Consider the following 14,690-nt stretch of genomic DNA (forward strand, 5'->3'; position numbering starts at 1 on the left):
GCAGAGCTGCCACACAGCTCTAAACCAATTTGGGAAAACCTGCTTATTTGTTCTCGTGCTTGAGGCTTTCCAATTTCCAATTGGATTTCCAATGAGAGGTACAAACCCCTCCCAAACTGGATTCAAGAAAAGAAGATTCTATGCAAAATTTAAATTCAAACCTTAATAATTCTTACCCCTCTCCATACTACATAAATCAATGCAACAAGCTCTCTTGTATAAGAACATGCAGGAAACAACATCCTTCTCCCTCCAACAAGAGTTTATCTGAGGAGGTGCTGTAGATGGAGGGAAAGAAAAAGGTTCCCAGTAAGGTTGTCTTTAGAAAGCTTGAGTCACTAGAGCCAAGTGACTTTTGGCTGCTAAGCAAGACTAAAAGGATGCATGTGCTTAACAGTAACTTGTCCTTCAGAAGGTAAAAAAAGCTAAATCAGGAACCTGCAGTATTAGGTGGATGCTTGGATAAACACTGCTCAACACACCGCAGCAGAAATGCTAATGCAAGTTTAGCTTTCACACCAGAGACATTTCAAAAGATTTGCAAAGCTTTGATAATATTTAACATCTTTACTAATTTCCTTTTTGGTGCAATCATAAATTTACCATGGTAGCCAAAAGATCTGGGATGAACTACAAGTTCTAGCTGGCTCCAAAGCCAACAAGAATAATGTGTGCTGTTACTATTTTCTCTCAAAACATACCTCTGCAAAACTGACTCAAAATGAGAAAAGAAATTGTGAAACTGTCATTACAAAGAAGCATTTAAAATGCAGATCAAAGTGCTGCCTTAGAAGCTGTATTCCTTGCCAAATCATCAAAGCTCTCTTTACTCTCAATAGCTCCCCAAATCCTCTGATTTGAATGATAAATTCTTACAGCTGAAATTTATACGCTTTAAAAAAACAAGAAAAAAAACAATCAAAACAATCAAAAAAGCCCAAACCCCACAACTCCTTTCTGTGGTTACCAGCTACTTCATTAACCAGTTCATTTGGAGCCACTTTGCTGTGCGACTAAATTAAGTTTCACGGATGTGTTGATGCCTGTGTGCACACAGACAGCACCCTGAGAGCTCCTCAGGTACTGAAAACTTGTGATCCCTCAGTGGTGTGAGCGTGCAGGGTCTCTCCAGCTGTCACAGGGATGTGTGGGGTGTTTCTCCAACTCTCAGAGAGATGTGAGCAGGGTTTCTCCAGCTCTCAGCACTGTGTGTCCAGGTTCCAGGGCTCAGGGATCACTGGCACTCAGGGATCACCCCTGCCCTGCTCCCCTACACCCCACACTCACCCATGGCTCCAGGAGGAGCTCCCAGAGCACTACTGCACTCCCTGCAGCAAGGAAGCACCAACACAGCAGCCACTGATCAGCTCTGGAGGATGGAGATGAGGGGTTTCCTTCTGCTGCCACAGAAATCCTCCCTGTTCCTCCCCGTCTGCTGCTCACAGACACATCACTGTCTGTGATGTGTTTCCTCACCTGGGACCTGCCCGAGTGACCTACCTCTGCCACCCAAAATGGTTATAAAATAATCACCCAGCAATTCAGCCACACAGACAGGAAGAACACTTCCTGAGCTCTGCATAAAAACATCCCCGTCGACATCAATGATTCCTGTGCTTTATGGACGTCTGGGGCTGTGCTCATGGTGTGAACCAAGCTTCCACTTAATTGCAGAGAAGTGGCCCTTGTACCTCTCTCCTCACAAGCTCTCCAGCCAGGCTCTGTCACTCTGATGAAACCTGCCAGCAGCAGATGTACCAGAGAACGGGAGGGATCTGATAAGACAAACCACACACCAGTATGGGATCTCCCTCCAGGAAGCAAACTGGTTGGCAGTTTTTACATAAGACACCACTGCAAATAAATTACCTTTTTTTTTTTTTTTTCACTGATTAGGCTTAGCAAATTCTGACGGCTGCTGCTACCTGAATGAAACAACACGGACAGACATGACTGTACAATGAGTTACTCAGGAAAGGAGCTGGATTGTAATTACCCTCTATTAGTGACACCATGTAGTTTGGTACTTCCCTTGGAAAGGTCTCCTCATGTCTCTCCACTTATAATTTAGGTTTACGAATTCATTCTAAAACTGGATTTATCAAACCACCGACTTCAGCCTGGGAAATCTAAAAATATTAGTATATTTGGTGAGCAACAGGAAATAAAAGTAAGAACATATGTTTGTAGGTGCTCTTTTCTCCATTCTCAAAGGAAGCAGTGGTAGCAGCTAATTCAATACCCCAAAAATTTAGAGGTGATCCCAGACCCTACCTTGGGAATTTCTGGCTTTAAGGAAAGGAATGTAGTTGCTGTTCCCCACACACCCTTCAGTGCTGGTCCTGTCACAACCAGGATCTGAAAATACACTAATGAACTCAAACATTCTGGGGCTGGGGGATTCCTCCATGGCAGAAGGGAACAGGACTTACTGCAGCAAACACCCTCCTCCGAACACACCGACTGAAAAGCTAGAATGAACCATGTCTTGTCTCCATATTATAAATGATCACCTCTGATTATACAGGATCACCTCTGGTGCAGTGTGCCAGTCCTGCTGTGCAGCACAGCACAATCCAGGTGTTCACCCACAGGAAAAAAATAAAGTTTGACTATTTTCCCTGCATTTCCTCTTCTGTGTCTTTTCATTCTCCCCTTCGACATCGATTATAAAACACTAAGATTAAAATCACAACCTGAGGGCAGCGAATGAACTGTAATTTTAATAAAGTTCCCTGTGCTCTCCAGGCTCAAGGCACCAGGCCTTTCCTTGGGGATGAGAGGTGGATCATGCAGGGCTGGGACTGCAGAGTGTCTGGGATGGCCAAGGGCACCACAGACAGCTCTTGGGCCACCGTCAGCCAAAGCCACCTGTGCTCTGCTCCTCCAGGATCACACCCTGGGACACAGAAAAAAGTGGAGCTTGTCACAGACACACAGCCAGAGCCAGACACAGGGAACTCCCCGGCTTGGCTGAGGCCAAACTGAGATGCCACAAACTGAACATCCTCTGTGCAAGCACTTTCGGTCTTGTTGGAAACCTTGGGAACAGTTCTGGCTTCCCTCCACGAGGGTAACTTTAGGGGGGAATAAAGAAGCACGTGGTTCTTATCCACTCTGCCCTGGAACAAGCCATACCTGCCGATGACAGCGTGTCAGGAAAGAAATGCATTTGTCAGAAAAGCAGCGTGGAAGCGGAGAGGAGATGAGATCCCTGCTTGAGCCATATGCATTCGGTTTGTTATTAAACCAAAGAATGTGAAAACCTAGAAGTCTTGGCTCGGACAGGAAGCTGCTCTCACGGTTCGCTCGGCCCAGCCGGACACGGCGCTGCGGCCAGGGGGAACGGCTTTGACTCTTCAACGGGATGCAACACCATCAACGGGATGCAACACCATCCATCTCCCAAAAATCCCAACGCTTCGGAGAACGCTCTGCACGAGCAAAGTGTCTGCACGAGCACAGCCTCCGCCGAGAGCCACCCAGCCTGGAGAGAGCAGCGATGCCTGCAGGATCCCCACCTTGGCACCCACACCGTCCGGGAGCCGTGCCCATGGGACGGCCGCTCAGGTGCCCGGTGGGGAGGCAGGCACGGCCAAATAATTAGTTATTTACAGCCTCTTCCGCCACGCCGGTCACCCCTGACCTCCTTCAGCCAGCCGAGGCGATTAGAGCCCACTGCCGCAGACGTCTGGCTGCTTAGCAGCGCCCGGCATATTGGCACTGCAGCCCGGCGGCGGGCGAGACTCGCGCCCCCGCCCCCAAAAAGCCCTTTTATAATCCTAATCTGGGAGCGCCACACACAGAAACCAGCTGCTTCCTCCACCGCAGCGCCGCAGCCGCCATACGGAGCAAAGCCTGCGAGGAAAAGGGGTTTGGACATCGCTTGGACAGTTAACCTATTTAGGGAGTTACAAACCGGAGGAGTTTGAGTGTTCCTCCCTGTGCTGCTTTCCTGAAGCTTTCCTGCCTGGTAACTTTTGGCTGGGAAATTAAGGAGCATCTGGTGGTAGCTGCTGTGAGGTTCCCTCAAAGTCGTATCAGAAAGATACCAAAAAATCGAGCGACTGGAGGAGGAAAAACGCTGTGGGGTGAATTTATCTCAGGGAGGCTCAGCTCTGTCCTTTCCACCGGAGCCAGGTGGAGGAAGCGATCAGGTAACAAGGTAACAGCCCCTGCAGTGCCTCCAAAGCTCTCCTGGAGCACAGAGCTGAGCGAATGCTGCTCGCCATCAGCAGGAAATAAATAATAACATCGGTGACATGAAACCTATGCCAACGTGAAATAAGGAAGGGCAGCAGTAAGGGAGCTCAGCCCAAAGCTCCCAGGAGCTAATGGGAACTCAGCACCGGAGAGTCAGGAGCCCAGAGCTGACAGAGGACAGGGGACAAGTCAGGGAAGGACCTCGGGAGCATCAGGCACGAGGCTCCCGCGACACCCATCCGAATTTAGGCAAGGTATCCTCCGCTGTAACTCACTGTATCCAGCCTCTCACAACCCCCCATCCATAAGCAGCACCTGCTTCTTACCAAGCCTTTCATACGCTGAAAAAAATGGGGGAAAAATTATAAACTATGCTATTTCGAAAAAGTCAAAGAATGAAATTAAAAGCCTGAGTTGTTCCAACAAAACCTCACGCCAAGAGTTAAGACTGGAATAGAAGCTTTTTCTTCAAAAGACATTACACATTTTAATTCACAACTTTTATCATAACCACGAGCCTTGATCAGACACAAAGTAAAGTCTCTCATCCTTGGGATTCTGTGGGACACAGTTTATGTTCAGCAACTGGCTGACACAAAAAAGAACTGTATCTTCATTATTTATACACTGCTATTGGTATGCACATCTAGCCCGGCCTGTTAAAGTCAGGGAAGAATAATGGTCTATTCAGTACCGGTAGTGTTAATAAAATCAGGCAAATCCAGCTTAGTTTTGTCTGAACACGAATGAGATTAAATCAAGATTAAAAGTGCATACAGTACAAAGGGTATGGTTTATGCTAAAATTCAGAATGAACACATTTTAGTACCCGGTATACAAATGCCTGCAGACCTTCTCCAGGACCCAGACACCTGAATTAAACAACGTTGAAACCGGAGAAGGAGAAGGCAGATGACACTGGACAAAAGCCATCCAAAATACCAAGGGACAGATGCTCTGCAGCCCCGCTGGAGGTAACGGGGCAGATCCTGTGCTAGCAGAAACAGGCACAGCTCAGCTGGCTCTCCCTGCACACACCGAGCGCCAGCCTGCCCCGTCGCAGTGCCAGGAATATATGCAAAATCCAGACTCTTTCCCAAGTTTTCCTTTTGGGCCATTTTGCATTAGGCTGTGCAGGGTTTGGATTTCACGGCGCTGAAAGGTGCTAAGCAGGGTACAATCCTGACAACCCCCCCGGTCTGGGATGCCTTGAAAACCTTCCCTTTGCAGAAAATACCATTTGCTCAAAACTGCCCAACTCATTCCTCTCCCCTCGGCAGTAATATTCCTTGTCTCTCACCTCTGTGCACTTCATTTCCAAGAGGGAAAGAGCACACAGAGAAGTGGTGGATATTTAGGTCAGGCACTGCCCTCACTGCTACTCCGCGAGAGTTGAAAAATACTAATGAAAAAACCCAAATCGCCCTTCGGAACAAAAAGCCCCGAGGGGCTGGAGACGGGGGAAGCAGGTTCCCAAAGCCAAGCCCTACTCTGGTGTCCGGACAGCGGTGCCCCCCGGACCCGAGGTGATTTACACAGACCCCCGGAGGAGGCTCGGGGCCCCCAGCATCACCCCGCAGCAGGACAAGGCGCGGGGCGGGGATGGAGCCGCGATGGGAAGCGCGGGGATCCCAGCCCGGTGCCGGCGGGGAGAGGCTGATCCCGGGCAGCTCCGCCAGCCCGGCCCGCGCCGTGTCACAGCCGCGGCGACATCCCAGCCGCAACAGATGAGAGAGCGGGGCTCGCACCGAGGGGGAGCACAGAGCTCCGGGAGCGCGCATCGCAGCCAAGGGTCCCGCCGGAGCCCCCGCGGGAACTTCCCCGCCCGGGCACTCCCGCAGCCGCGGGCACCTCCCGCACCCTCCCCGGGAGCAGCAGGACGAGTACTTACTGATCTCCATGCTCTGGAACAAAGACCTTTTGCAGTTGCATGTGCAGGACACATTGGGCTGAATAGCTACGGCCGTGCTGTTCAGCCCCATGAAGTTATACATTTAAACACACACACAAAAAAAAAAAAAAAAAAGGGGGAAAAAAAAAAAGAAAAAAAAAAAAAAAAAGGAAGGCGACGGCGACACAAAGAACTTCCCGGCCGCCGAGCGCTCCCCGGGCAGCACCACATAAAGCCGGGGCTCCTCCTCGGCGCGGGGGGGCGGAGGGAGGGAAATGCAGCTGCGATCAGAAATTGGAAATAAAAAACCCGGCGCGGCGCAGCGCCCCCGGCAGCGGCTCCGCTCGGCCCCGCGGCTGCTCCGCGCCCCTCCGGCCCGGGAAGCGGCGGCGCTGGGCCCGGCCGCGGCAGCCCCGCACTTTTGTGGGGCGCGGCGCGGTGGGAGCGCGGTGGGAGCGCGGCCCGCCCGCTCCCGCTCCGCTCCGCTCCCGCCCCCCGCGCTCATTCACGGCCACGGGGACGCGGCCGCGCCGCCGCCGCCGCGGGCGGGACCGTGACGTCAGCGCCAGACGGGGACTGCCCTTCCCTTCCCTTCCCTTCCCTTCCCTTCCCTTCCCTTCCCTTCTTCCCTTCTCCGCGCCCCCGGCACCGGCACGGGCACCGGGGCAGGGGGAGCTCCCGGTGCGCCTCTCCCGGCAGCTGCCGGGGGCGCGGGACCCCCGGAACCACAGAACGGCAGAGCGGGTCGGGCTGGCAGGGAACACAGAGGGTCACCTGGTGTCCCACCTCCCTGCTCCAGCAAGGGTCATCGCAGAGCACAGGATTGTGTCCTACGGCTCTGGAATGTCTCCAGTGAGGGAGACTGCACAGCCTCTCTGAGCGGTGAGTTCAGTGCTCGTTCACCTGCACAGGAAAGGAGTTCTTCCTCATGTTCTGATGGAAATTCCTGGCCATTAGTTTCTGGCCATTGCCTCTTGTCCTGTTGCTCGGCACCACGGAGCAGAGTCTGGTCCATCCCCTTGGCACCCCTCCTTCAGGTATTTACACCCCTTGGTGAGGTCCCCTCTCAGTCATCTCTTCTTGAGGCTCAACAGGCCCTACTCCCTCAGCCTTTCCTCCTAAGAGATGCTCCAGTCACACTCCTGCATGCACCCACCCACAGAGGACCTTGCAAGTGTCACCTGCACTGAGCCCACCAGTCCCAGAGCCCACCCAGGTGGGTCCAGTGGCACCCCCCACTCCCAGCCTCCACCAGGACCTGGCACAGATTTTGCAGATCAGCTCCAAAAGCACCTGGATTTGTGTATCCTGGTGGAGGACCACCCAAGAGTCAGGTTCACCCCACAATGCCCACCCAGCTGTGGGGAGCCCCTTCAGCCCCACAGCACTGAGCCACAGGACTTCAGCCTCGCTTCTCACAGCCAGTCCCAAGTGCAGCTTTTCAGACAGAAAAATGGGAAAGATTGGAAAAGAAATGTGGGGGGACACCTGTAAGGGCCAGTCTGGCCATGGCTGAACTCGGTGAAAATTCTACCAGCAGTGCCAGTGGTGCTGCTCAGAGCTCAGGAACTATTCCAGACACATTCCCACTTTTGTTTCAAACCACACACTGTAAAAGGGAATGACCCCATTCACTGCAAGAAAGGTAAAAGGAAAAAACCATCATCTCTTCCCTGAGGGCTCAGTGTGCCAAGCTTTAGTCAAGACAGATTTTTTTTTTTTCTGAGAAATAAACCTGTGAAAACAAAGGTTTATAATGAAAATTCTGAAACAAGCTTAACTACAGTGGTGCGAAGTAGCTGCTACAATACTTGGTGAATCCTGTTACTGGGAGATAAAGGCAGCTTCAGTTATCTTCTAGAAAAACACATTTCCCCATAGCTGTTGATAGCTCTGATTTAGGATTTGGGAATATCTGAAGAGTCCCCAGCTGGGCCTGCATTCCCCAGAGATGCTGCTGGGAAGATGCACCGAGGAGGAGACAGGCAGATCTGCAAAAATCCTGTTCCTACAAAGCTGAAGCAATCACAGAAGATGGATGGTCTCAAAATTTGGGTCAGAGACAGTGTCACTCACTGTAAGGTTTAACCTTTATTTCCCTCCTCCCAAAAGGAATTTATTTTTATATGACTACTACAAACTAATGCTAAATACCCGCCTGTGCTTTTCTCCTGCAGCCCCATCCAGTCCTGTGAAAATGCCTGGAGAGAAGGAACAAGGAATTTCCAGGTTGTTTAATCTTTTACTCTTTGCCACTCGACAGATGGTAACTCCCAACAATTGCTAATCCAAAGGAAACACGGAAGAGGATCGTGTGGCTCAGATAGAAACAAGCTTGGTGAAGTTTGTGCTTCCAGCGCTGGGCAGACGTGAATTATCCACCAAGTGCCATTCCCAAAGGCAGGGGAAGGCACCAGGGTGGCACCAGAGGTGGGTGTTGGTGTGTAGGGAGATTAGGGACAATTACCTGAAAAAAATCTCTGCTAGAACTGGAGATAAAGCATTTCCAATCCAATTTTTATATTTTGTCCCCTGCCTCAGTTTCCTCATTGATAATGCAGGAGGGGTAATCCTGATTCCTTCAGGTTAGTTCTGGGGGCTCAATTTCTTTGGTGGCAGTCAAATTTTTAGAAATGCTTTGTAGAAATGAGAGGAAACATTACCTCTGTTAGAGGAACACTGGGCCTGCCAGCCCCAGAGAGGCCATCAAGAAAGTTAAATCCAGGCACACACACGGTCAAAACCCAGGTTAAATCAGTTAAATCCAGGTCAAAACTCTGAAGACAAATTCCAGTCCATATCAACAAGCAGTTGATACGCTTTATCAATCAACCCACTTTTATTATTGCTTATCTGGAAATATATCTTTATATCACGTTTAAAACACTTAGCAGTTGAATATTAGAGACACTTTTCCAAAGGACCTTGCTTGACTAGCCAAAAAAGGTGGCTGGAAGCTTATCTGTGCCTACCAGCTTGCAACTAACATCCTTTGCACTTAAAACACGTAGCAGTGCCATAAATAAGTCAAGGTGAAGACTGCACGTGTCCCCATGTCATGTGAGCTCCCAGCTGGCAGCACCAGCCCTGCCACCACTGCCCAGCTCATTGGCCGCGTGGACATGGCCATAGTTCATGTTCAATTCAGAATTGTTGGATTTTAAGACAGTTCAACAGCCTCAAGAGGGTAAATGCAGCTCTAAGTGAGGTATAATTCTTCTGTGGCAGCTCAGAGTGCTGGGTCCTTCTGTGCAACCTCTGCTGCAGCAAAGCACAGCTTTGCCTTTCACAGCTGGGCACAGCATCACCCCAGGCACAGGGACAGGAGGTGGCCTGAGCAGTGACAAGGCCAGAACGTGGTTGCTGTGGAGCTGTGGAAGCAGCACCCGCCCTCACCCCGTGAATCAGCTTGTTCTAGGGGGAGTTTTTACAAGTTCACAAAGCTTTGGTGGATAAAGGCTCCAGTTTCAGGTGCAGGCTGCTGCAAGTTCACACACCTTCCCAGGTTTCTTTAGAAATAAAGTAAAAATAACTGTTTGCAAGTCGATGCTGGTTTAAAAATGCTCTGTTTACCACCATCCCCATTTCATCTGAACGACTCATGTGGCTTTAAGAATAATCAGCATTTTTCCACCATGATTTAAGAACAAATAATTGAAGTCATCCCAGATGGGCTCGTAAAAATTAAAAGTACATCAGCTAACTTAAATGCTTCACCCTGTTCTTTGTAATGACACCATCCAGCCTCCAGCCCAATGCGTTTGTCAGAGCTTCTGTCCCAGCAGCGAGTGCTGCTCATCTGTGGGACACTTCCAGAACACACTGTTGTTGATTTTGGCTCCTGTATTCTGTCAATGACCAGCTTTTTTCCACTTCTTTTTATGTTTTCCCTGGAGACACCTCTGACGGCTCCAGGATGAGTCTGGAACTGCGAGATCTCCCTTCACTTCCTGGGTTTGCCATGAAATTTCAGGGAGAGCCAAGGCTGCTCCCTGGGCCTCAGGCTCTTCAGCCATGGAAAGGGACACACAGGAGCTCTGAGATCATCTGAGAAACTGAAGGACATGGGAACATCAGTCTGCTGTGGATAGTCTGGGATTGTAACGTAATTTTGCTCAGTGCCAGACCAGAAGTCAGGCATTTGCCTGTGCAGTCCCATTTAAATCTTTCTTTTTATTCCTCACTGCAACACTCCAGGATTGGTTAGATCATTGTATTGCAGCACTAAGGCTAAATTCATAAAATGTAATGGAAAAGCAAAATCCATGTGAGAAATAAATAACCTTAAGAGTCAAAATTGTATTCTTCCAAAAGTGGTTGAGACAACCTACGGAAAAACAAAACAAAAACTCCACAACTCCCCAAAGCTTTGTTAACTAAACAGTTGTCCATTAAAGAGTCCAAATATTTCACAGCATTAGTCTTTGGATTAATGTTAAATCGATACGCACTAACGCAATAGGGCAATAGTTACCATGGTGAATAATTCTATATTTATTTTCAAGCAAGCCTTATTTCTAACAATTCCAGACATGTTTTCCACTTTCTGGTGACTAACCTCTTAATTTAAGTTTATTTTTTTAACTGTTTGGTACCAGAAACTCCAGTTTTCTCCCCAACAATTAGAATAAGATCTCTGCTGCCACAGAGGAGAACGATGCCATGGGGACATGGATGCTCAGCAGCTTTAGCTAAGGGCTCCTTTCCCTGGGAAAGTCAGTGCATCCACACCTCAGGTATGGCTTGAAGTGTGTGAGATGTTGTGGATTAAGCCTTTGGCAGACAAGCCATTGTCCTTGTTGGGAATGTCCTTTTCCCTCTGAGACTTCACACCACTTGCCAAGTGCTGATAACCTACCTCAAACAACATCCCACCTCTAAAATGACCTCCCTGCCCTCGCTGGGAGCTCCTCCTCAGCCCACCCTCTTCCTCCCTTCTCCCTGGGTGAGGCCAGCACCCTCCTGCTTTCCCACGGTGGCATGGGGGTGACAGGGGACAGTGACCCTGCTGTCACCAACCCTGCAATTCACAGTTACTGCCCGACTGCTCTTCTTCATCTCTGCACAACCCTGGGTTGGGTCCCATTTAGGAGGTTTTGTTCCCAACCAGGAGGGATAAAAAGTCAGTGAATATTTGTTTGTAATGAAAAAAATTTTACTGAAGCCACCAGAATGCTATTCCAAGCCATTCTGTCTCACTTGGGGCCTGATATAACTCCGGCTGACATCACTGGAAAGACTCCACCCTACCTTTAGATTTTATTGCAGGAAATACATCACCCTCCCAACTCACAGCTCCCCGCCTGAGCACATTGCATTTCCTCGAGCTAGAGAAACCGGGATGGCACATGTGAAATAAAACAGCGCAGAGGGAAGAGTTTTAACCGCATAAATATAAAATAATCCCTGACTTTTCTTGAGGGAACAACAGGCACTTGGGAGAGGGGAACGGCGCTTTGGGAAGCGAGCAAAGGTGACCCTGAGCTCTGCCACAGCCAAGGGAAGGCTTCAGGCTGATGGAGGAAGCGCTTGAGTGATGCTGGAAGGTAGCTCAGAACCACTCAGCAGTGCTCTGGAGTCATCCCCGGAGCTCCCCCGCGCCTGAAAGGGGAGCTCTGGGAGGAGGAGGAGGAGGCGCTGAAGATGCCCCTGCCTTGAGTCGCCATTCAGCGCCAGCACAGGGCGAGCCCGAGCCCTCCTCCCGCCATCGCCATCACTCGTGGGGGACCATAAATGCCCCGCGAATGCGCCCTCGCTCTGGCACGGAAAACCCACCGGTACAGTGCCCCCGAACCGAACCGAACCGGGCTGTGGCGGCGGGGCGCGGCCCCTTTAAACGCGCGGAGGCCGCGGGGCAGCCCCGGATGGCCCCGGTGTCACGGGCAGCCGCTGCCCCGCCCCCGCCGCTAAAGGACGCGCGGGCCCAGCCAATCACAAGTGGCAGCCGCGGCCGCGGGGCGCGAGGCAGCCAATCGGCGCGGGGGGCGTGGCGCGCGCGGCCATGCGGGCGGCGGCGCCACGTGGGGCGGGGCCGTGACCGCGCCGTGACCCGGGGCCGTGACAAAGGCGCAGCGCGCGCCTTCCCGCGCCGCCGCCTTAAAGGGACAGCGCGGCCCCGCGCCACCGGAGCGGCCGGCAGCGGGCGGGGCTGCCCCGACCCCCGGCGCGGCACTGTGTGTGCCTTGGGTGTGTCGCGGCACTCCGCGGCGCTGCCAGCGCTTCCTGCCCCGGTCATGAACCGGCTCACCCGCCCGTCCGCGCAGCAGGCAGGGACATATGGCATCACCTCTGCGGGGCGTCGGGCGGTGACCGTGCCCTGCCCTGAGCCGGGCACTGCCGCCCTGCACAGCCGGACGGACGGACGGACACACAGCCGGGGCTCTGCTTGCACCGGCCGGGCAGGACAGACACACAGGGCTGAGACCAGGCAGGACAGACAGCCAGGGTTCGTCTGATCCACCGGGCAGGATGGACAGACAGCCAGGGCTCAGGCCAGGCAGGACAGATGGACAGCCAGGGTTCGTCTGATATACCGGGCAGGATGGACAGACGGCCAGGGCTCAGGCCAGGCAGGACAGATGGACAGCCAGGGTTCGTCTGATATACCGGGCAGGATGGACAGACGGCCAGGGCTCAGGCCAGGCAGGACAGATGGATAGCCAGGGTTCGTCTGATCCACCGGGCAGGACAGACGGACAGCCAGGCAGGGCTGGACCATGAACATCCCCTGTGCAGGCCGAGCCTGCCTGGCCCGTGCCCTTAAACTCGGCTTTTCTCCAGGCTTTCCCCATTTCCCACCCGCCCTGTGCTCCCCGTGTCACCCCGGCAGACACCGGCCGGGACATCACCCGGTGGGAGCGAGCGGGGCGGAGGGCACGCCGGAGATGGAGCGCTGTGAGAGGCCGAGCCGGTGCCCCCGATCCCAGCCGGTGCCCCCGGTCCGAGCCACCTTGTCCCGGGCAGCTCGGGCAGCTCGGAGCTCTCTGCACACCCGACATCCTCCCTCCGCCCCGCCAACCTGCGAGCGGGGAGCTTTCGACGCCAAAGAGACAGCAAAGCAAACAAACGGGAGGGCTAGGAAAGAGGGAGGATCCTGGAACACAACTGCTCCCATAAATGTCTTTTCCATAAGTCTATTTACTCAGCTGCTGAAATGATTTCAACCGAGTGATTAGTCTTACATGCTAAAACCAAGCCATCCATTCTCTTCGCCGATGGTCCAAAATCCTACATCTGGTACTTTATCAGCAGTCTATTTTCCCCCCTTTTGTTTCAAAGAGAGCGTTTCTGCAGTATTTGATCCCCAGATGCACTGTATCATCCCAGTTTGGGCTCAGAGGTGAATCACAGATATTAAAATTGGTTGTTTCAGTCCCACTCGGCTGCAGAGAGAGCTTAATCCTCCCTCACAAAGAGACAAAATTGATAATTTGAGAGCCTGCTTTTCAAAGAGAATGAAAAGAAAGTGTTTTAACTCCAGATGAGAACGTCCTTAAAATGTATATTTGACCTCATGTGCTGCCCTGGGATGTTGTAGCCCCAAATCTGACATGCTGCCTCTGGGGATAAGGCTCTCTGGGGGTTCTCTGGTTCCTAAAGCCAGGAAAAATAGAGGCCTTGAATACTTTGTGTGAGGCCAGATCATCATCATCAGGCTCAGTGATTCTCAGAGCTTGAAACTGTCTGTGTATTATATATTGTACATCCAGGTGATGTACAATAAAATAACTGAACACAGAACATATATAAAGCCTCACCCCCTGTCCCTTACCAATAATCTCTAGTGTTACTGGAACATTTAAAAAGCCAATTTTTTTGCACTTCTTTCTCAAATCACGTGGAGTCTTGCCTGAGCCTGGTACTGTTTGGCACAAAGAGAACTTACAGGCACATCTAATTAAATCATATGAATCAGGGATATTGAATTGTTGAAGGGGTTTTTTTTTTCTTGTTGTTACTGCAGTTTTAGATTTCTAATGAGTCCGATAATCTATGAAATTATTAATTTTAAGGCTTAAGAGAAAACGCAAAAAAGACACCTTTTTGGGACTCCAGGGACCTCGAGTGAATCTGATTTTCCAAATGAAAAGAGTTATAACATCAGTTAAAACCTAAAGGCTTCACTTTCTCAAATCTTTTATGCTAGATTTTACACAGCTAATACATCGCCAATGTTTCCAAGGAAACCAATATGCCCTGTTCTCTCTGAAACAAATCTCACTATTAAAACAATTAAAAACTTAATCTGCGTTCTCCTCCCTCCCTCCCTCCCCCTCTCTGCTTTTAGTATTATCGCGTGCATTTTAATTAAAAACACGATTGCAATAAATTTTTTACACATACGCAGGCTACAGCGTAAATTACCTAAAGGAACCTTGGCTCCAGAGCGTAATAATCGGGAACGAAATATATTGCAACAACTCAGCAAAGCCCAATTAACAGGAGCCCTGATGAATCAATTACAGCCACTGCTCATCTCTGAAGGCCACTGGCCGTAGCTGATGGAGAGGAGTTTAAAACTCTGCCTGGCTGTGGGAAACGCGGGTTTTGGGATACACAAATCCCTGAATCTCGGCTGGCGCGGCGCAGTGGGACA

At 51.1% G+C, this 14,690-nt stretch overlaps 1 protein-coding gene and 1 long non-coding RNA gene across 7 annotated transcripts in view; one reads left to right on the top strand and one right to left on the bottom strand.

Annotated features, from left to right (window-relative positions):
• PMEPA1 (prostate transmembrane protein, androgen induced 1) overlaps positions 1 to 6,620 on the bottom strand; it is a 48,077-nt gene extending 41,457 nt beyond the window's left edge. For 2 of the 3 annotated variants that reach the window (XM_085079596.1, XM_085079595.1), the window contains exon 1: positions 6,095 to 6,619. In XM_085079596.1, coding sequence (XP_084935722.1) covers positions 6,095 to 6,197 — 103 coding nt within the window. In that variant the 5' untranslated portion in view covers positions 6,198 to 6,619. Of the gene's footprint in view, positions 1 to 6,094 lie in introns of all 3 variants that reach the window. The other variant, XM_085079594.1, reaches the window with a different exon arrangement.
• A 56-nt stretch (positions 6,621 to 6,676) lies between these two features.
• On the top strand, positions 6,677 to 10,509 carry LOC146428548 (uncharacterized). Of its 4 annotated transcripts, none has more exons than XR_014856072.1 (3): positions 6,677 to 6,976; positions 7,204 to 8,524; positions 9,991 to 10,509. It is a non-coding gene; the product is annotated as an uncharacterized LOC146428548 (long non-coding RNA). The 4 variants fall into 4 exon arrangements; XR_014856070.1 differs by having other exon boundaries at positions 7,204 to 8,171; positions 8,272 to 10,509; XR_014856071.1 differs by having other exon boundaries at positions 7,204 to 7,310; positions 7,997 to 10,509.
• The last annotated feature ends 4,181 nt before the right edge of the window (positions 10,510 to 14,690 follow it).

Source organism: Lichenostomus cassidix, chromosome 20 (genome assembly GCF_008360975.1).
Source record: "Lichenostomus cassidix isolate B80296 chromosome 20, HeHo_3.0, whole genome shotgun sequence".
Lineage (NCBI taxonomy): Eukaryota > Metazoa > Chordata > Aves > Passeriformes > Meliphagidae > Lichenostomus > Lichenostomus cassidix.